The sequence below is a fragment of the Humulus lupulus genome, chromosome 8, assembly GCF_963169125.1.
Source record: "Humulus lupulus chromosome 8, drHumLupu1.1, whole genome shotgun sequence".
In the NCBI taxonomy this organism is placed as follows: domain Eukaryota; kingdom Viridiplantae; phylum Streptophyta; class Magnoliopsida; order Rosales; family Cannabaceae; genus Humulus; species Humulus lupulus.
In genome coordinates this window covers 76963382-76985946 of record NC_084800.1, presented here as the reverse complement: position 1 = coordinate 76985946, position 22565 = coordinate 76963382, and the positions used below count along the sequence as shown (strand labels likewise).

The following is a 22565-nucleotide window of genomic DNA, read 5'->3' as shown; positions in this document are numbered from 1 at the left end:
AACCAATCACATTTTCAGAAACATGTTTCCAGACAATGAATTCAAATTTTTATTTCAGAATCACACTTTTCAAAAATACAATTTTCAAATCGTGAACCAATCAGGCCCTAAAACACTTTTTATGTTTGTTTCAAAGTTTTAGGAGGTAAAGTTAATAATTTTCATGGGCCCCACATGTATTTTAAAAGTAAAGTTAACTATTTTATACACTTAACTTTAATATTATCTCCATCGTAAACCCTTTTATACTTTACAAGTTGAATTACTCAAAACAAACAGTCTAAAAAAATAATTTTTCAAAATACATATCAAACTCATTATTTATTGATAAATGAAAACGATTTATTATATGTAAATCATAATTGACCAAAACTTACTCAAATAACCTGATGCATATAAGATCACGATTGGTATGCATAAATTCCAATGTTTGGTTTGTAATTCAAGCAAAATTCCAAAGAAATAAGAATTCCACCACTTACAAAATAATAAGTAGTCAAAAATATATGTTCAACGTCCAAGAGAGTGAGATATATTTCCTCATGAAAATGAAAATAATGGGTCAATATAAAATCTTATGGAATAAACATTACAATCGTTATCAAGTATATATGGTGATATAATCATAATCCACAATATTGTAATGTCCATTAACTGAAATCACAACCCTGCATCCGGAGCTGGCGCTGGGGCCTGGGACTCATCAAAAATCCCTGTATATACAAAAAAAAAAAAAAAAAAAAATACCATATTATATATATATATATTAAGATAAATGAATATTAATTAAGGTGGGTAGTGCAGTAGAGTATGTATGTTTTAAATATGAAATAATAATAATAATTACCACAAAGAAGAAGGTTTTGAGGGGGTGGGCGTTCCTTGGCAGGATTAGGATCAGCATCAAAAACCCTTACGTAGAGTTGTTCACCCAAAAACCAGTTCTTCAACAGTTGTGATCTCAAATTCCACATTCCAGGGTTGTCCAAAAATGCATAAACCGCACTCCATCCTCCTGGGTACACTTGCACTGTACTTCTAACTATTGGGTCGAATGTGTTGTACGTGCTACGTGACTCTGCTGTCCACACTCCATTCCCAAACCTATACATACACACATATGTATATTATTATATCAAATCACAAATGTTATTAGAATGTTCGTACGTACTAAATTAATATAGTTCAAGCAAGTATCATCATTTTAAGTTGATTATACTTGACAATAATCGTTTGATAAACCTAACAATATTTATTGAAGATTTGGCAAATATTAACACTTACCCAACAACATGGAACCCGAAACCGTCCAAATGCCAAGAGCCAATCACATCCACAGTGTTGTGGAATACAATCTCAAGCCACCCTTTGTGGGTTCCGGAAACGACAGAGATTCCATAGGCAGCGATGTCGTTGACAGATTGAGTGGGGAAGGCATCAAGTTGGTAGACGCCTGAGCCATTCAGAAAATGATCAGCCAGTTTCAATGGGGTACTCACTGTGTAATACGACACATTGTTGACTGCGTAGCGTGGTAGCCCTCTGATTTCGGCCCTCATGCCTTGGAGGATGAAAGTTTGTGACAGTGTGATATTTGACACATTGAATGTGCCTTGTGGGTTGGGCCTTGCAGCTCCTGCTGTTAAGTTCCACCTATTTCCCATGACCAACGACACAACTTTCTATTAACATTTTACTTGGAAAAAGGAAAAATAGCACATGCATGAGCATTATTTGTTGTACCTAATGGACTTGGCTTGATTCAATGAGGACTCGAGATCAAATGGGTCAGGCCCAACAGGGAGAGGCCCACTAACTGATGCGACTGAATTGGAATAATGTAAAACTCCAATGCCCCCCATACTACTCCCCAATGTGTTGTTGACCAACTTAGGAGTTGCCACAATGTAGTAATCAGCCTCGTTTTGATTGGCTGTAACTAGAACTGAGTAGGATTGGCCCACGTGTACATCCAGAGAATCCAATGTGATCTGATTGGAGTAAGATCCTTCTGTCTCTACCAACGTCATTTGATGGTTTTGAATCCTGAAATTGAAACTGAGTGCAGTCCCCACATTTGAAATTCTGAACCTGTAAGTCTTCCCTGTTTGGACAAACACATCAATCATTGCCCATTTGTTGGAACATTTTATGGTAACAGCATAATAATGTTCTATGAACTCACAAATGTCAAATAAATGGATGTTACAATAAATATATTTATATCTTTAGTATTGGATAGTATTATGCGTTGAACATAGGACTAACATGCTTATGAGAAATGACTAACATGTTTGGCCTAATGGGTTCCAATCATAATGTTCCAACTTGTGCTTAGAACCCGTTAGGCCAAGATAATTAGCTCCCATCCTTATTATTTTTAAAATATGATAGAATTAGTTTATTCTAAAAGAACTGTTTAGAGTCAAAAGTCAAAATGTATTGAAAATCAAACTAATTTTGTAAGTACTTTTATAACTTCCAAAGCCAAAAAGTGGCTTATAGAAGCCCATCCAACCATATCCTCATAACTTCAATTTACTTCTTACAGAAGGATTAGAAAATCTTATAATAGATAATGGTGTGTTGTGGTATTTTTGGAGAGCTAACGAAGAGAGTAGTATCTGTAGACACCTTTTGCAATGGTGTGTTTTCAGCTTAGTTTTGTATGTTCAAGCTTTATTGGATTTGTCACTGCAATTTGTAGAGCTTCAAAGGTAAAATTTCTACCTAATGTACTTCAGTTATAAATAGGATAATTGTGTTCAAAACAAGACTAATAAGGTGTTTGATTGATGAGCTTGTTTGGGTAAACCCTGAGATTAAAATCTTTAATTATGCTCGTATTGTTCAATAAAATTCAACACTAATGACTCAAGATATTCATATGTATAACTCAAAACAAAAACTACAACGTACACACACACGTACCTTGTGTAACGGTGAAACTTTCATGGAGCTTTGTCATTTGGTGCCCATAAGGCCCTTTACCATTCATCAAAATGATATCAGGGAGACCCTGATAAGCCATAGGCTGCTGCTGCACTGACGACCGACTCCACTGTTCCCAGTTCCACATATATTAACGTGATATTAATAAAGGTGGTTCTACTACTCTACACATCTAAAAACTTTTCTCTAAACTAATCTATCTCTTCATATAAAGAAGTGACATGAAATGGGTTAGTAAAGTGAGAGAGATAACCTTGTAACTATCATAGCTCCAATCCCCAATAAGGAGGTCGAATTCAGCTTCAGGTTTGGGGAAAGGGACAGCAATGACATTGCGGTTGTTGACACGAATGGGCCCATATCCTCCTGCAGCCTTCTGGAAATTGACTGAAGGAAAGTAGAAGAAGCTGCCTATCTGGTCCTTGGTTTGGAACACATATGTCCAGTTACTCCCAGCTTTTATTGGGCAGTTTGTGCCTGAAACCCCATCTTGCCATGAGTTTAGCCTTTGTTGAATGCCATTCCTGCCACAACTTTCTTTGTTATCCCAACTTTTCTTTTCCAACAACAGCAAGAAGAAAAAAAAATGTATATGTATTAATACCAAGTGAAGAGGAGTGGTTCGTCCATGTTGTTGAAGACATTGACATGGATAAAATCATTGGTGGTGGCATTGATTAGGGGTCCTGGGAACATCCCATTAATAGTGATGACCTGTTAGAGTAACACCAATATTTGAGTATATAAGAAAGAAAAGTTAGTGAACAAAAACAAAACAAGAATATGGCTTTTTGGAAGAGTTCATACTGGTTGATCTACTAACACAGGCCTGATTGTGGTGTCAAGGGCAACATTCCATTCTAGAAAAATATCTATAGCATTAGTTTCTGAAAAAAGAGCTGTTATAACCAAAGCTGCATATATGATTAAATTTAGGCCCTTATGACACCCTGTGGAGGCCATTACAGGGGGCTTAGTAAAGAACTAATGAACTAAAAATGGATAGAAATATGAAGCTTATATCTCTTTCATACAAGCACATATACATGAATCTATTTATATATGAGAAGGGTGACCAAGTAATTGTGGGGTGAAACTTTCTAAGAATGTAAACACACAAAAAAAAGTAGAATATAGTAGTATTATTGTTTATTAGTATAAACCAAGTCAAAAAAAATGTTGTGTTAAATTTTAAATAAGTCTGCCGGCATATATTCTATGTGACCTTGTTTAAATCCCAAGAAGTTAATGATATCTATGGTTGACTCAGTCCCATACAATCTCTAATAGGACTAGCTGTTTTTTCTGTCTCTTTTATGACATACAGTTGGAAAATTGAAAGACCCTTTTGTCCTCTGTGCACCAATATTATATATAAGTATTCTAACAAAAATAAAATTAGCAAGACATCTGGAGATTACAGAGGAATGCAGTTCAATTTGAGCATCAATGTTATTGTTTTTAAAGTTCAAAGCATATCCGGCGGATATTATTAGGCTTTCCACACATTCAAAATATTTACAATTGTCAACTGCACAATAAGAACTATAACATCCAATTTGAACATTCCATCTACTGTTGAAGTTATTCTCATCAATTGTAGACCACAGATAATGTAACCCAAGAAGAAAATCATTTTTTTTAATATAAGCGATCATTATAGATAAATCTCTTTTGGTTCGAGTTACTTGTCAAATTTGTAAGAAAAATAATTGCCAAATGTAATTGAGCTTTTTCATTGCATCAAAAACAAAATAACAAAAAATGTAATTTTTAATTTTCAAGGGTGCTTCTTGTGATTATTAAGCTGTCATTTCCTTGACCAGTGTGTAAGCTGTTTCTGATTATAATTGGCTTGTTAAGCTCTATTATAAAAGAGAAAATTATGGTGGAAAGTCTTGTTGTGATTATAAAAAACATTTCTAGTAATGCACTATGGATGATACAAAATCATTGTTGTATTGATTTATTCACCCCACTTTTCTTTCAAATGTTCACAAACAAAATAAATAACTCTCTTTAAACAGCCTATACAACTACATACAAACAAAAGAAACATATATGTACAAACTACAAACGTGACTAGACCCAAAATGTACCAAAATTTTAATAAAATTCCTGAAAACTGCTCCAGAAGACTTTTTGAAGAACAGTCATCTAGACTGGCTCGCTATGAAGAATGAGAGATATTCTTCCAACCCAATAGCCATTTTGCCACTTTTAAAGGCAACTTGTTTACAACTCTACGAGGACTAGTTTTGTATCTACCAAGGTTTTGTTGGAGCAATTTAGTTAAGGCAGCAACCGCCACCGCCTCGAGATGAATTGTGTCCTTGCTTCTGCTTCATTGTTTGTCTCTTAACTACTGCAGATCCATTTTCCAGTAAATTTGGTACTTCCAGTATCTGTAAACTAAAACAAACTCTGTTAGGTGACACATTTCTACTATTTACAATTCAATAGATATGTAAGACAAGACATGGCGGCTTTGAGTCATTTTGTATAGTTTCTTGGCATCGACATAAACACAACAATGATAAGAGTCCTGGCAGTACCTCAAAACAGATTAACATGTTAAGTATAAGTGGACAGGAGCTACATTAATTTTTATGATAGGATTAGGATGTTGCAATAGTTTGTAAAATAGAAAAAATTGAAAGGACTAATCAAGGACAAGCAAGTAGTTAGTTTAGAAAATTTGTCTCATTTCAGGAATACAAAACAAGTTTCATCTTTAATGTGCTGCATAGTTGTCTGGCAATTGTGGCCAGTGGCTGGTGAGAGATGAATAAATTAAATATACTTAAAAAAAGCTGTAAACATCGACCACTAAAATCCATCCTTTTCTTAAGAGCAAGATGAGAAGCCTTCTATACTAAAATGATAACCGAGTCTAAAATGATAACCGAGTCATAATCCAGACGAGGCAAGATCTGACAATCAATTGAACATTTTGAACATGTGAAATGAGAGTTTCATAAGATCATATGAGAAAAGATATACCTTTAGCACAAGATCTTTAAAGCATTGTTCAACGTTCTCCCTTGTTTTAGCACTACATTCAAGAAACAAACTTTTGTGCTCCTGAGCAAGAGCAATCCCCTCTTCTCTACTCACTGCCCTTTCCTTGTCCTGGAAAAAGAGTTTACATGTGATGGAAACAATATATAAATTTAAAAGAGCATAATTTTAATGTATTCTTATATAAATACCCCAAATTAACACAAATTACACAAACATGTGTTATGAACTTTGGTCCCATGAGGTAGGAGTTTGACTATGGTTCATTCCCATAAGATATGAATTTAATTTCTCATGGTACCTATATAGTGAAGCAATACGCTCGACTTTCCTACCCAAAGAAATTGTAGGAATTATGAACTTGAATCAATGGTGTAAATAAATAATATTGATGAGATACTAATGTACTTATGAGCTCAAATGTTATTATGTTTGAACACATCATATATTTCCAACGACAGGTAAGAACAGAAAACCTACAATTTACCTTATCAACTTTGTTCCCTACTAGTATTTTGATGCAGTCCTGATTAGTGGAGTAGAGCTCTACCTCCTTTGCCCATGTATTTGATAAGTTTATGAAGGTCTCACGTCGTGTGACATCATAAACTGCAAGCCAAATATTACCACCATATTTATTTCCTTAAGTTCATTTACAGTTGAAACGCATATAAAATAGATTACAAACCAGTGAAAAGATCACCAAGTATTTCAAACAGTTGCATAATGATCAACACATACGTACTCTATGATATTTGTACAAACAATTGTTAAAGTACATTCAATATTGTTACTAGACTCTCACAGTTTACAAAAAAAAAAAACAACAAACAAAGAGTGTATACAGGGTAATAGTTAAGATATACAAGAAAGTGGTACACTTAGCACTTAGTTGAAAATGTATCCTTGACCTTATTGCAGAAAAGTTTGGTCTCGAATTCATGAACAGTTTAAAAATATAGGATCGGTCTAAATGAAGTTGCGTACTTGCAATTGCATACCAAGAATTATTCCATGCGCACCTCTGTAATAAGAGCTTATTACTGTGCCAAACCTCTCTTGTCCCGCTACAAATACAAAATTCAAGCTAAAATGAAGAAAATAAATACAAATATATATATATAAAGATAAAAAAAAAAAGTCTCAAGAGATCAGAGAATCCTTTTGTGAAGTTCCACAATTAGATGTTATTATTATTACCAACCTGTGTCCCAAATTGTAAGCTTCAATCTTTTTCCACCAACTGATAACAGCTTGATCTTGAAATCAACACCTGAATATCATTAAACCTTAGCTCTAAACAAATGATTGCTAAGGAATTATGACAAAAAAGCAACCAAAACTTTTCCAGTGCTGTCTTTTAGTCTTCAAGCTTAAGAAAAAACAAATTAAGTATGTTCTACTCATGAAAACTAAACTTCATAAATGCACTACTTTTTCCTTCTTTTGAAAACCTACTTTCTTATAAAAAAAAACTATAAAGAGAATAGTTTCATGTACAAAATGTTCCACACAAATTATGGGAGCAAGTCAAGGAGAATTGGCTCAACGGGAGACTCAATTATTTGAAGACTAATTACGATTGTTGCTACCACTACAGTCTAAGTTAAATATTACGCAACCATAATATTGTAGTTTACACTTTAACAGAACATGATCTACGAATTTGTAGCAGTTTTTTGAAAGAACATACAAAGTTATCATAATTTGGTAAATGTAAAAGTTTGAACTTAAAACCGAGTCACTTTGAGATGATTTTACACAAGGCAAACTAGGTTTTTCTTTTCTTATTTCTAACGGCAATACTTTACTTCTACACTCACTATGAAAAGTTACTACTTTCAATAAGCGAAAGAGACAGTGTCACTTTGTCTTTTGCACAAAACCCCATACAGATATCAAGGGAAGAAGACAAAAACACTAAATGCATATTTTCAAAGAATCCTCTAGGGAGTCCTCTTTTTGCAAGAAATGTGAGTATTCTCTGAAAACCACTACATTCTCATCTTTTGAGGATAAAAGTTAATCTTCTTTCACTCACTTCATATCCCTTTTCCATTAACAGATCTTGAAAATTCTCCTCCTAATTTTTACTTTTTAGTTAAGTGGAAAATGGTAAAAAGAAAAAAAAAAGAAAATTTAACAAATTACAGCATTAAAAGACCTTACTGGTACTACTCCCGAATAATTATTTTTCTTGACATGAAAACCGAGCAGCATGCCCAGCAAAGTTGCACTCAATCCAATAATAGGCCACACACAAAAAATATATATTTTGCAAATTTTCCTGGTTCAAGCCCACTTACACTTAAGGCTAAGAAAAATATAATTGAATACATACATCGAACAGTACATATGCAACAATGCAATCTTCTTCAATTTAAAACAAACACAAAAAAATATTAAACTGCAAAGCATAGACATATACTGTATATATTTATAAGTGTGGAAAGAGAGAAGAACTACCAATAGTGGGTGAAAGGTCATGAACACAGTTGGAGATGAAACTGAGCAAAATACTACTCTTTCCCACACCAGAATCACCAATCAAAAGTATCTTAAACGAGTAATCAAAATTACCATTCCCAACTTTTCTTAACGAACCCATATATATGATCACTTTTCAACCCCAGAAAAAGAAGAAAAACAATCCAAAATCCTTACTCTTACTCACTCTTCATTCATGCAAAGTTGGTGATGATTTTTTTCTCTCTTTTTCTTGAACTAAAAGAACAAGAACCCAGAAAAAGAAATGGCTTCGGAGTCAGAAACTAATACGAGAAACTTCCCAAAGCTGTACAAGGGAGAGGGTGAGATTTTGGCGGGTATGATATGGAGGCGGTGAGTACGTAGGACATAGACAGAATCAGATTTTATGTAAACTAAATTAATGAATAAAAGAACAAAAAATATCATTTATTTTAGTATTATTTTAAAAAAAATATCATTTATTTTGGACAAATGTCCTCTTTTTTTGGACGTTTCCTAAAATGTCGTTGTTATAGCTCCACGCGCTTTTGCAGGCTGGGACAGTACTCTCCGGACTTAATTTGTCATTTAATCCTTTGTCCCCTTGTATATAAAATAAATTGCCTTGTGTGGTTTTATTTAATTAATTAAAATAATAATAATAATTTCCACATAAATAAACAAGATAATTTTGGTATAAAGTGGAAAAAAATTTCAGATGAGTTTAAACAAAATAAATCTGTGGTGTAAAAATAGGTAATAATTTGAGTAAATGGCAATTATCTAATATCATTAGAATTAACAACAACAAAAAAAAATTATGACAAAAAAATCCAATCATAACATAAAATTTAAATAATTTCTCTTAGATTCAATTATTATAAAGATAAATGACCCTTGAATTAAATGGCATAAAGATTCATAAATTGTTTGGTTTTGGTTTGGGTGAGATTGTGTCGTTTTTAGTTGATATTTAAGTATTAAGAATGCCGTTTTGAAACGGGAGTCTCTCGTTTAAAATCTTTGGCTTTAGTTGCTTAAGGTCCCCTATTCTTATGTTTAAGGGAGGTTCCTATACGATGACCAATATTTCTTCTAATAATAACTCTTAGTATTAATTAAGTTCTCGAATATTATATATTTATTTATTATAAAAAATCCATAACCCCACAATAAAGAAAAAGTCGAGAAAAAATTCTACACCTTGAAGAGCATCATATTCATTTATCTTTTGAGCATTAATGTACTCAAAATGATCAGCAAGCTATATAATTAGCCATTATTATTATTATTATTATAAATTAACAATGAGGTAGGTGGCCAGGGAGTTTGTTATTATTATTAGTTAAATTACTAATAATAATTTGTTAAGAAGTTGGTAGTCCTCGATAAATCACTCCCAAACACGCTAACATAGCATGATAGCATATATATAGCTAAAATAACTAATTGAAATTATAAAACTATATTTCATTAATAAATTATTCGAAGGATAATATTGTCACACTGTCGTATTACACTCAACAAAAAGTTAGAGAATGGAAAGACGGAGAAAAATAGAGGGCTAAGGCTTATTATAAAAATGATTACCAAGTATCAAATTTTGCATTATTGCATATATAAAGAGCTCAATTTTGTAATGGTACGTTGCCTTGACTCGAAAGAATGAAGAAAAGGAAAGTGGCATGCACGCGCTTGGAAGGGCATTGAGGCTACAATCTTATCTAATGACGAAACATTTGCAAAGAAAAATGTTTAAAAGTAAATACTATCGAGTTGGCGTGGGTAAGGTAAGAGGATATGATATGGGTAAGAAAATAGTCGGAGGGCGCAGGGGAACAAGTGTTGAGCATGCAATTTGTACGCAATAACACCTGCCTTCCCACTCCCGCAGCCACAACCTTCTTCTTTATTTTGACTTTGACCTTTTTATATTTTACAAAATAGATCAAAATAATATTTATACTTAATTTTAGTAAAAATATTCAAATGCATTCTTTCATTCTCAGCTATTCGACTATTTTTTCCGTTTCTCTGAACTCATCGCATTACTAACGACTCAAAAATTAATCTTATAATTGAAAATATTTTACTAAAATCAGACCTAGGTACTATTTTAATTTATTTTGTAAAACTCAATCTGAAATGTCATTTAACAAAACATATGGGTCGATCACGTATTCGGGAAAAATACAAAGGCCAAAATAGTATTTTCGGTAGAGACATTATAACACACAATATCTTCTTTTATTTGCAACAATAACATTTAATCATATACAACTCATTAGAAAAAAATAGCTCAATGATAAAAAAAATTTGCCCAACACAACTCCTTTTAAGTTTAATTTTGATCTTTAATATCGGCAAATATTCTTGGTATGATCTTAAGAGAACATCAAACCTCTTCAATAAAAAAGAATAAGAAGACCACTAATATAAGGGAACAAAAATACCACCAATAACACAAGTGAAGATATTTAGAACTATCAACCTTATGTTACAAAGTCGAAGGCCGCACCATCCATTTAAGGGGGTGGGCTTTTTTACATTAGTTTCATTTAAAATGTTCCTTACTATCATATTTAAGATCATTTCCAAGTCAATGCCAAATTTAGCAACAAAAAAAAAAGTGAATACTACTATATTTAGCTCAACATTTGTAATTGTACTCAAGATACAAATTAACTAAAAAGAAAGTCAATAATTCATTTAATTAAATATTGATAACATGCAAAAAAAAAAAATTCATTTTATATTGTAAAACAAATGAATAAAAAAGTAATATGGTAAGTTATTAATTATTAATTAATAAATTAGTGATATTGTGGTAAATAAAAAATGGCATTTATTGTTGTGTGCTAAATTTGGCACACCTGTTAGAACATCTCCAATAAAATGCAAAAAAAACTGGTGCAATACTATATTTAATACATCTTACAAAAAATATAACTTCAATGGTATTCCAAAAACTATGTCAAATTTGGCACATGCTAAAAGGTTGTCAAAATTAGCACAAAATATAACATGGGTCAAATTTGACACATCAATAAATACTATTTTTTATTTAACATATTGTCACTAATTATTATAATTGAGTAGTTGACAATTAATGACCAACCATATTTTTTTTAATGACAAATTTCTTGGAGTACATAATTTGGATAATAAAAAAATTAATCTTTGTATGTTCTCAATAAATATTTAATGAATTATTGACTTTTTGAGTTAATTTGCATCTTGTGCATTGGAGCACAATTATAAATATTGGGTCAAATATAACATTAACTAATTTTTTATGCTAAATTTGATACATAATTTACATCTTGCACTAAAGATGGTCTTAGAACATAATAATTTTGTTAAAATGTGCTAAATATAATATTGCACAACTTTTTTTACTCTCCAATGGAAATGCTCTAAAGTGAGAGTGTGTGCAATATGATTTTACACAGTTCTTTTTATTATTTTAATCAAACCATTTTTGTAGATTTTGACAAATTCAAAATCAAATCGCACTTTGGTGGTTGTAAAACCAAGCCATGTTGTAACTTTATGGTGCAATTTTAACTGTGGTTTGGTTCTTATTTTTAATAGGGAGAAATTATGGTGAAAATTCCTATGTAATCATGTTCGTAGTATTTAAATCCCTAAATAAATTTCTTAATGGCAAAAGCTTTTGTCGTTAGTGTTTTGTTGCACAATTGATCCCTGATTGTCAATACAGTTAATGGTGCTACGTGTCTACTCCAGATTGAATGTAAAAAAATACTACATAGAGACTTAAGTGCTACAAATATGACTATATAAGGATTTTACCCACACATATTTATATTTTATATTGTAATTTTCAATTACATTTGTGTTTTATAAACAATTTTACTTCTAAATAGATAAATGTTTTATATTTTTTTTATTATTTTATGAAATAATTTATTTATTTTAGATAAATTAATATTCTTCTATACTATTGTTGACCCTTGATTTGGTCAACGACACGGAATCAAGTAAAACGATTGAAATGAGATGAATTCAAGACAGAAAGATTGTTGACCCTTGATTTGGCCAACGACGCAGAGTCAAAATAACGACAAGAAATGACATGAAAACAAGAAGAGAATCAAATGGAAAGTAAATAACACAAACGACTTATAGTGGTTCAGCCCCAGTTGGATGGTAATGACCTACATCTACTTAGTGTTCTTATTGATATTGAATCTCATCACTGTGATCAATGAACTAGGGTTCACGAGTTTCACAAGCCTATAAAGGATTACAATTTCGGTGGATAATCACACTATGTTCTTTCTCTCTGAATACAAAGATCAAAAATTAAAAAGTCAAAAGTCCCCTCCCTTGAGCCCTTTCATTCTAATTTATAGACCCAAGGGGGGTTACATGGGCCGATGGGCCTTAATTACAATTAAGATCAGTGTATCAAGGTAATAAAAGGAAACATAACAAAGGTAATTATTACAAGATTACGTATCCAAAAGGAAGTAAATGCAAGTATGCGACCAAACTGGTCGCATCTAATTGCGAGACTTGTCGAATTAATAATTATCTGGTCGACAGCCAAACAAGATCTCTTCACTTCGAAACCGCCACGTGTAAGAAATTCTTGCCATGTCATCAGGTGCCATTTTTTGATAAACAAAGATAAATGACACAAAATTTATAGTGGTTCAGCCCCAGAGATGGTAATGACCTACGTCTACTTAGTGTTCTTATTAATGTATGAAAACTTATGATCAGTAAACTAGGGTTTACTGAGTTTCACAAGCTCAACAAAAGATCTAAAGTATTGCGTAAAATAATAATTCTCTCTCTCTAGAACCCCCCACCCCAAAAAAAAAAAAAAAGATCCCCCAAAAGTCATTTTAGTCTTATTTATAAGCTCAAGGATTTCCTTATGGGTCGGTGGGCCTTGATTACATTTAATACAAGCATATCTCAAATAACAATAGAAATTAGAATTAACACATAAATGCGAGATTACATATCTATATAAAAAACATCTAATATACTGCGACCATCCTGGTCGCCCATAAAATATGCCTTCTGCCGAGTGAATTCTATTATGGTCAATGGTCGACCAGAACGTACCCACTTAAATGGTTACGCGCATCCCGCGTGCGCACTGGACTAGCCACGTCATCAGATGAATCTTTTTTTGGTAAACATTTGCCCCCCAAGTTTATTTTAATGCGACCAACATTTAATAAACTTACTCAACCAGCTTTTCGTCTAACCTGTCACATCTGTCAGGACATTTTTGAAAAAGTAAGCAATCATGACATTTACAGTTTCCCAAAAATATTGTGACGGCTAATACGATTTCCCATGCATCGAAAATTTACCCTCATCATTACCTCTTTAATTGCATCACGATCAGTATAAATATATCACATTTCCCACTTTTCATTTGTTACCGTATCCTTTTCTCTCCTCAAGAACTCAGAAGAACTTCCCAAGAAAATCCCAGAAAGCTTCGGTAGTCCGAGACGTGTTCGATCAGCTGCGAGCAACATCTGTGTGATTTCTCTGAAAACCGTAATCCAAGTAAGTTTTTAAACTCGTCTTCTCTGATATACAATCTAGAATAAATTTCGTAAGTTTTCTGGTTTGGGTTCTTAATGTTCTTGAGAAAAAAATTTGGGTGATCGGGTTCGTATACGGAAACATGATAGACTAGGAACTTTAGGTAGTGAAAAATATTAGGTGAGGCTTGAAATTATTGTGGGAAATAGGAATACTATTTTAGAGCCTAAAATCTACTTCGATTTTACTATTTTCAGAAAAACTGGGTTTTTCCCGCCTGTTTTTGGAGTCAAAAAGTTTTCCTGAAAAAACTTTTCACTTCCACTTTTTGATCTGTTTTTCCAAACTGCTCGAGGAAACCAACTCCCACAATCTGGAGAAGTTCAAGGGAGTGACTTTCAACTGCTTCTACTTGTTCTGGAAGAACAATCCAGAGGTGAATTTTGACTATCTTCCCGAGCAAGTAAAGTAGGCCGAATTGGCAAAGTGTGCCGCTCGTCTGGCAGAGGAACAGAAAGCTCAGAAGTCCCCTAAAATCTCCCTGGTGACTGACACCGAAGCTGTCGAAGAGGATGCGGGGACCACCGTCGACCAGCAATCCCAGCCAGATCCCCCTGCTGCTCAATGATTAATTTATTTTTGTAACTGTAACATACGAACTACGGTTCGTAATGTTAAGACAATTTCGCTGCTCAAGGCAGTTTTTCTTTTCATTTATTAATTTACATCCGAGTAGTAACTGCTCGCGGTGTAAAACATTTTGTTTTGATAATATAATATTTGCTATTATTATAACATATGTCCGTAAGATCGTGTAATGACCCAACTACTCTAGACTTTGGACCATTAATGAAAACTACACATAGATCCTAATCCTTAATAGAACTTACAAGTGAAAAGATCATAACTTTATTAAAAACTTGTAAAAATAAAGGTTAAACTTACATAAAATTTAAGTTAGGATATGGGATCCCATTGTTTTAAAATCAAAACATAATATATTTGTAATTAAAAGAGATTACATAAATAAGTGCGGAAAAATGCACATAAAAACATAAGTAAAGACTTCATCCTCGAATCGAAACTCTCAGCTCTTTGAATCCATTCCGCCTCAATACACATGCCCAAAACTACCAAGAACCTTTCCCGCCACTAAAGCTATTTTCCTGCACATATAAACAAAAAGGAGTGAGCCTAATGCCCAGCAAGGAAAATCTAACACATAAACCATATACATAAATTTCATGAAGAAACATAAAACATATCATAACACTTATGTCACATACATACTATAATGGCCATTATTACTTGAGGTCCCATAAACTAAACAAGTCATATGCCCATTAGATTAGTGGGGCTTGCTAGCTAAGCAAGTCATATGCCCATAATCTATTTGGGGCTTGTTAGTTGTGCGGGTCATATGCCCAAGTCTACAAACATACTTAACATAGCATATTACATAACACATAATCATAAGATAACATATAAAATCATATAACACATAAATCATATCCTATTTTCCTTACCAAATTACCGGGATATGAGAACAGATTTTGGGACCTTGGAACATTCCTAAAAACCATTTATAACAAGGTGAGTATATTGAAGAAAAGGGATGAAAGTGATGAAGGAACTATACCATCAAAATACACTTACCAAGAATCTTATGCTCAAGAACTTAGATTTCCTAACCAAGAATAAAGAATAAGGTTAGAATGTTGAGTAGAAGACTATGAGAACTTAAAGAAAATAATATCAATTGAACTAGAGTGTGGAATACCTTGAATGCTTTTATAGTCAATCTAAACCTTGAACCGAAATGCTATAAAAACTTACTTCCCAAGTGTTTGGTAAGCTTATAGTGATCAAGCTTTATAATTCCCAACCCAAGTGTTTACACTCTCACAATAACCTAGCAACTAGCAGCCTCTGAACTTAGTTTGATGAATGAATAAATGGCTGGGTACTAGGTCCTATTTATAGAGTTTAGGAATGAAAAGATCTTCATTTAACTTGAATAAAAATAATGGCTTTTTTAAGTGAAAAATATTTGAATTATTGTTCAGCAGAGGCTCAAGACTCGTTCAGAAAGATGCTGGACTTATCAAGAGGTTGAAGATTTGAATGGAGAACATTTTCAAAAAGTTTCAAAATGCCCTGAAGGAGGCGATATATCACCCCCTTTAGGCGATATATCGCCTGGGCCAGTATGCCCGAGGCAATTGTGCGACGTTTTTTTTTTTTTCGTGTTGCGATATATCGCCCCCTATAGCTGCAATATATCGGCATACGCTGAATATTTAAACACGAAATTACACATTTTTAGCTTAATTTGAATTGAGTAAACAGCCTTGACTAAGCCCTCTAACGTTTTCAAAGCTGCTGACTGACCCTAGGATATTCAAATTTTAACCTTAATAAATTTATTCCTCAAAATACTTAATCATTATTAAACATACACATGACATGTGTTATAATCTTATTGGCTCTAATCTAAACCTTATAATATAATAAATATTACCCTCAATATCAGTCATATTAATCAAACCTTAGGTTAAAATTAATATTCTTAAACTATAGGTTAAACTTAGAAAATCTACAAGTATTACTATGAGTGTCCAAATAAATCCCGGTCTGAACCAAAAATCCACAGTCATAAAGATAATATTATTATTACTATTATACTACTATCTAACTTAGCTAAGTAAAGTTCTTGGACTCTACAGATCGAACTTAGCATAACACTTTGTTTTGATTTTACAAAATTTAAACTAATTTTTTTTAAAAAAATACTCTAAGTATCGTAGTATGCTTTCCCGTATTTTGCTCATGTATTTACATATGCTTGTTGATATGCTTTGCTTGCTTAGTATCTTGTATTCCCCCCAAGTGATTAAGGAGCTTAGGGTTCTCTGTCACTTGCCATGACCAAGTCCTGTTCGAACATTATTGCTCGCGTACTCATAATCAAAAACGGTAATATAGCAAAACAACAACGTAATGAGCAAATACTTGTAATAAATCAAATAATTTAGCAAGAGTAACTGGCTGCGCACAGTTCCTTTTATTTCTCGTAATAAATAGACAAAATCATGTCTTTACGAGTGATCAAAAATTGATCTTACACTTGTAACCGACCAGTCAAATAATTGACTAGCCCTTATTCATAAACTTGTAAAAAGTGAAATTAATACAAGTCAATTCTTTAAAAATAATTGTTTATTGAGAATACTTGCGCATGTGTTCTCCATTCCAATAACGAGGAATGATATCTCCATTTAAGCAAGCAAGTTTATATGTGCCTGGTTGAAGAACTTCTTCAATCTGATACGGACCTTCCCAGTTTGGTCCGAGAACCCCGGTAGCTTGGTCGCAAGTGTTGAGAAAATTTCTTCTAAGTACCAAATATCCCACCTTAAACTTTCTTTCACGTACTTTAGAGTTAAAATATCGAGTGACCTTTTGATGGTAAGCTGCTACTCGAAGCTGAGCTTGCTCGCGCCTTTCATCGATCAAGTCTAAGGATTCCATCAATAATTGATTGTTAGCACTTTGATCGTATGTCAGCCTTCTATGTGATGATGGGTTGAGCTCAACAGGCAACATGGCTTCATACCCATAAGCCAAGGAAAATGGAGTATGGTATGTTGTTGTTCGATGGGATGCTTTATATGACCAAAGTACTTCGGGTAATTACTCTGGCGATGTGCCTTTTGCTTCTTCGAGCCTTTTCTTCAGTGTGTCCTTCAGAGTCTTATTGACAGCCTCAACTTGTCCATTTTCTTGCGGGTGAGCCACTGATGAAAACTTTTTATAATCCCATGCCTCTCGCAGAAATTAGTGAAAAGGTCACTGTCAAATTGCGTGCCATTATCCGAGACAATTTTCCTTGGCAGCCCATACCGACACACGATGTTTTTGACAACAAAGTCCAAAATTTTCTTGGTCGTTATTGTTGCTAGTGGCTCAGCTTCGGCCCACTTTGTAAAGTAGTCAACAGCAACTACTGCATATTTGACATTCCATTTTCCTGTGGGTAAAGACCCGATCAAATCAATCCCCCATACTGCGAATGGCCACGGGCTTTGCATCTATTTGAGCTCATTAAGGGCTACTCGCGGTATCTTGGAGAATCTTTGGCACTAGTCACATTTTCGAACAAAATCCATAGAGTCCTCATTCATGGCAGGCCAGAAATACCCTTGCCTTAAGATCTTTTTCGACAAACTCTGCCCCCAGCGTGATCTCCACAGAAACCTTCGTGGACCTCTTGCATCAGTTCCTTAGCCTTCTCCTTAGAAACAAATCGCAACAAAGGCATTGAGTACCATCTTCTATATAAAATTTCGTCAACCAGGATAAATCAAGCCGATTGTCTCTGGAGAGTCCTCGCTTTGTTTTTTTTTCGTTGGCAGCACTCCCTGCTCAAGGTATTCAACGATGGGCATCATCCATGTGTTTGTTGCTTGAATTACCAATGAAGATTCTTCTACTCGAATGCTCGGTGCCGAAAAATGTTCAACTGGTGCTATGTTCAAGGTTTCGGCATCTTTTGCGCTAGCCAACTTGGCCAAGGCATCAACATTTGAATTCTTATCGCGAGGTACTTATTGGAGAGTATACTTTTCAAACTGCGCCAATAAGTCTTTTGCTTTGTTCAAATAAGCCACCATCTTGAGACCCCTAGTCTGATACTCTCCCCTAATCTGGTTAACCATTAGCTGGGAATCGCTATAAATTTATAGTGAATTTATATCCATATCTTTGGCTAGTCTTAATCCTGCGAGCAGAGCTTCGTATTCGGCTTCATTATTTGACGTTGTAAAGTCGAATCTAATTGCACAATGGAACCGATGTCCTTCGGGTGTGATTAATATCAAGCCCGCTCCTGCATTGTGCTCATCGGAAGAGCCATCTATGAACAACTTCCAGGAAGAAGTTTGATTTTGACTTTCCATTTCTTCCATCAGTTCGCCAATTGGGATCCCGATGAATTCTGCGACAAAGTCTACTAGAGCTTGTCCTTTCACAGGTGCTGGTGGAGAATAAGAAATATCGAACTGTCCAAGTTCGACTTCTCATTTTAACAACCAACCAGCGGCTTCTAGTTTCTGTAAGACTTGCCGTAACGGCTAGTCGGTGAGCACCACAATGGGGTGTGCTTGAAAGTAGGGTCGCAGCTTCCTTGAGGCCAGGATCAAACAATAGGCTGACTTTTCAATGGGTGGATACCGCAACTCTGCTCCCACTAACCTCTTGCTCACATAATATACTGCTTTTTGAACGTTGTCTTCTTCTCTTATTAAAACAGCACTAGCAGCATATTCTATGACTGCCAAATAGATGAACAAAGTTTCCTTTTCAACTGGTTTGGACAAGATTGGTGGTTGCAACATGTGGGACTTTAGCGCCTGAAAATCATGTTCGCACTCTTATGTCCATTCAAACTTTTTGTTGCCCTTGAGTAGATAGAAAAATAGGACACACTTGTCCGTTGACTTAGATATAAATCTACTTAGGGCGGCAATCCTCCCAGTTAGGCTTTGAACATCTTTGTGATAGTCATAATCCCGTGATCCGTAAGGGGAAAGACCGGGTAAGCTGTGCAATCTCACACTTCCTGGGGAAGGTCAAGTGTGATGATTCTAAGACTGTGTAGGTATGGGACTACACAGTTGAAGAGAGCTTAAATGGATTGATGGGTACTACCTATATCAGCAAGATGCATCTTCTTTTCGGTAGTCTATCACTTGAGAACTCCAAAGTTAAGCGTGCTTGACCTGGGGTAATCTAGGGATGGGTGACCTCCTGGGAATTTTTCCTAGGAAGCATGTGAGTGAGGACAAAGCACGCTGAAAAGACTCGTGTTGGTTTGTAGGGCCAATCGTCAATCCAAAAAACAGCCATAGTGACGTGGGGTGTCACAATCTTTAATCTTGGCAGGCGACTGCATCTCGATCAGGGCCTGAATCTTTTCGGGATTAGCCTCGATTCCTCATGAGTTTACTATGAAACCCAAAACTTTCCCTGATCCAACACCAAAGGAACACTTGACGGGGTTTAGCTTCATCTGATATTTGTTCGAGATGTTGAAGCATTTTTGAAGGTCCTCGATGTGTTCTTCTGCTTTCTTTGACTTAACCAGCATGTCATCAACATATACTTCCATAATAATTCTGATCAACTCGTTGAACATATGGTTGACCAGTCGCTGGTAAGTTGCACCAGCGTTTTTCAAACCGAAAGGCATTACTTTGTAATAGTAAAGTCATGTATATGTTTGAAAGCTAGTGTGATCCTCATCAGGTGGAAGCATACTGATTTAATTGTACCCATAGTATGCATCCATGAATGATAAAATCTCATGCCCTGATGTAGCATCGACTAGCTGGTCGATCCTTGGAAGTGGGAAACAATCCTTCGAGCAGGCTTTATTAAGGTCTGTGAAATCCATGCACGTCCTCCACTTGTCATTCGGCTTGGGAACCAATACGGGATTAGAGACCCAAGATGGATAAAATGCTACCCTAATGAATCTGTTTTCCTTCAGCTTCTCGATTTCATCTTTTAGGGCCTTTGATCTGTCTTTGTCGAGAAGCCTTCTTTTTTGTTGTACAGGTGGAAAGTTTTTGTCTATATTTAAGACATGGTTGATCACCACTGGGTCTATCCCAACCATATCTTTATGCGACCAAGAAAACACCTCCTAGTTCTCCTTCAAAAATTCCACCAGTTTGTTTTTTGTTGTTGTCTCTAAGTTTTTACCGACTTTCACAACCCTGGTCGGATCTACCTTTTCTAATTAGACCTCCTCGAGGTCCTCCATGGTTCCAACATTTTCTTGGAAATCCCCAAATTGAGGATCTAAGTCTCTATCCTCACTTTGGGCAATACCCTATTTGGTGACCTGTTCACCTGATGGGGCTTGTACTTCATTTACCAACAGCAACCTTTTCTCGGCTTTTTCCCCCGATCTGCCTCTCTTTGTCTTGGTGATCGAGGAATTATAACATTCCAGTGCTTCTCGCTGGTTTCCCAACACGCATTCCACTTCTGCGTCGGTTGGAAACTTCATGGCTAAGTGCCAGATTGAGGTCACGGCTCGCAGGTCGACTAAAATAGGCCTTCTAATCACCGCATTATATGCAGAAGGACAATCAACTGCTATGAAAGTAGCGAGTAATGTCTTGTTCACAGGTGCAGCCTCTACTGTGACTGGAAGCCTGATCGACCCAGTTGGTGTGAGCCCTTCGCCGGAAAAACCATAAATGGTCTGGTTGCATGGTTCCAAATCTTACATTGATAGTTTCATTCTCTCTAGTGAAGATTTATACAAAATGTTGACTGAGCTTCCAGTATCTACTAACACCTGCTTGACCATCATATTGACGATCTAAACATCCACGACCAGAGGATCTGAATGAGAAAATTGAATATGCTGAGCGTCAAGCTCGGAGAAGGTTATTAATTCTTCTTCTGTTCGAGCTTTTTTGGGAGTTCACTCCTCTACGTTCAGCATTTCAATATCCTGGTAGTGACGTAAGGTTCGGGCATATCTTTCCCTCGCCTTCCCACTATCACTTGCTATATGTGGTCCTCCGCATATGGTCAGCAATGTACCAGCAGCTGGAGTTGGCTGTCAAGGGGGCGAGCGTTGGCGTATAGGTGCCTGCTCGTTGCCTCCTTGAGCCTCTCGCTGAGAACCTCCAGCTGCTCGCACACACCTCCTCGAATTTCCTTGTCTAATAAGGAACTTGATCTCATCCTTAAGCTGATTTCACTCATTGGTGTCATGGCCATAGTCGTTATGAAAATGACAAAACTTGGTAGTATCTCTCTTGGAAATATCTTTCCTGATTGGGGCTGGTCGCCTGAAGGGAATAGTAGAGTGAGTGACCTAGTACACCTCCGCTTGGCTATCGACCAGGGCCGTATAATTGGTGAACCTCGGCTCATATCTATTTTTCTTTGGGCGCTTGTTATCAAACGTCGTCGGCTCGTGGTTCACCTTTTTTACCACATTTTCCCATTATTTTTGTCGTTGTCATTGGTCTTCCCATACTCTTTGGCGACTTTGGTGGAAGATTCTTTTGGGCCCTGATCGTCTGTGGGAGACTTCCCTTCATTGGCAATGGCCTCCTCAAGCTTGATGTACCAATCTGCTCGATATAGAAATTCTTGAGTACTCTTGACTCCATTCTTCCGCAAATTGTTCCAAAGCAATGAGTGGCGTCGTACCCCAGCAGTAAGAGCCATCATCTTCCCTTCATCCTCAACTGTCTTGGCCCCAACAGCTGCTCGCATGAATCGTTGAACATAACCCTTCAAGGTATCTCCTTCCTTCTGGCGTATTTCGACCAAATGATTGGCCTCGGTTGGATGCACCCCGACCAGCATAGAATTGGCCATAAAACTCCTTTACGAATATTTCCCAAGAGACTATACTAGCCGGAGGGAATTTAAGAAACCACTCCTGAGCCGTTTCGAATAGAGCTGTCAGAAAAATTCGGCATCGAGCATCGTCTGACACCTTCTGGATGTCCATCTTTATCTCGAATTTGTCAACATGAGATACGGGATCTTCT

The 22565-nt window shown here is 35.4% G+C and overlaps 2 protein-coding genes across 4 annotated transcripts; both read right to left on the bottom strand.

Moving 5' to 3' along the window:
• Positions 1–483: 483 nt before the first annotated feature.
• LOC133795655 (monocopper oxidase-like protein SKU5) lies at positions 484–3915 on the bottom strand. The gene is made up of 8 exons (XM_062233109.1): positions 3760–3915; positions 3557–3666; positions 3206–3476; positions 2932–3061; positions 1744–2104; positions 1285–1653; positions 848–1104; positions 484–713 (listed from the first exon to the last, which is right to left on the bottom strand). Exons 1-8 carry the CDS (start codon positions 3913–3915, stop codon positions 661–663), a joined length of 1707 nt encoding a protein of 568 aa, XP_062089093.1. The 3' UTR covers positions 484–660.
• A 977-nt stretch (positions 3916–4892) lies between these two features.
• On the bottom strand, positions 4893–8810 carry LOC133797880 (ras-related protein RABC2a-like). Of its 3 annotated transcripts, none has more exons than XM_062235972.1 (6): positions 8440–8810; positions 7178–7246; positions 6975–7040; positions 6461–6582; positions 5956–6084; positions 4893–5364 (listed from the first exon to the last, which is right to left on the bottom strand). In XM_062235972.1, exons 1-6 carry the CDS (start codon positions 8579–8581, stop codon positions 5311–5313), a joined length of 582 nt encoding a protein of 193 aa, XP_062091956.1. In that variant the 5' UTR covers positions 8582–8810; the 3' UTR covers positions 4893–5310. The 3 variants fall into 3 exon arrangements, with proteins under 3 accessions (XP_062091956.1, XP_062091954.1, XP_062091955.1); XM_062235970.1 differs by having other exon boundaries at positions 4893–5357; XM_062235971.1 differs by having other exon boundaries at positions 4893–5357; positions 6996–7040.
• Positions 8811–22565: the final 13755 nt, after the last annotated feature.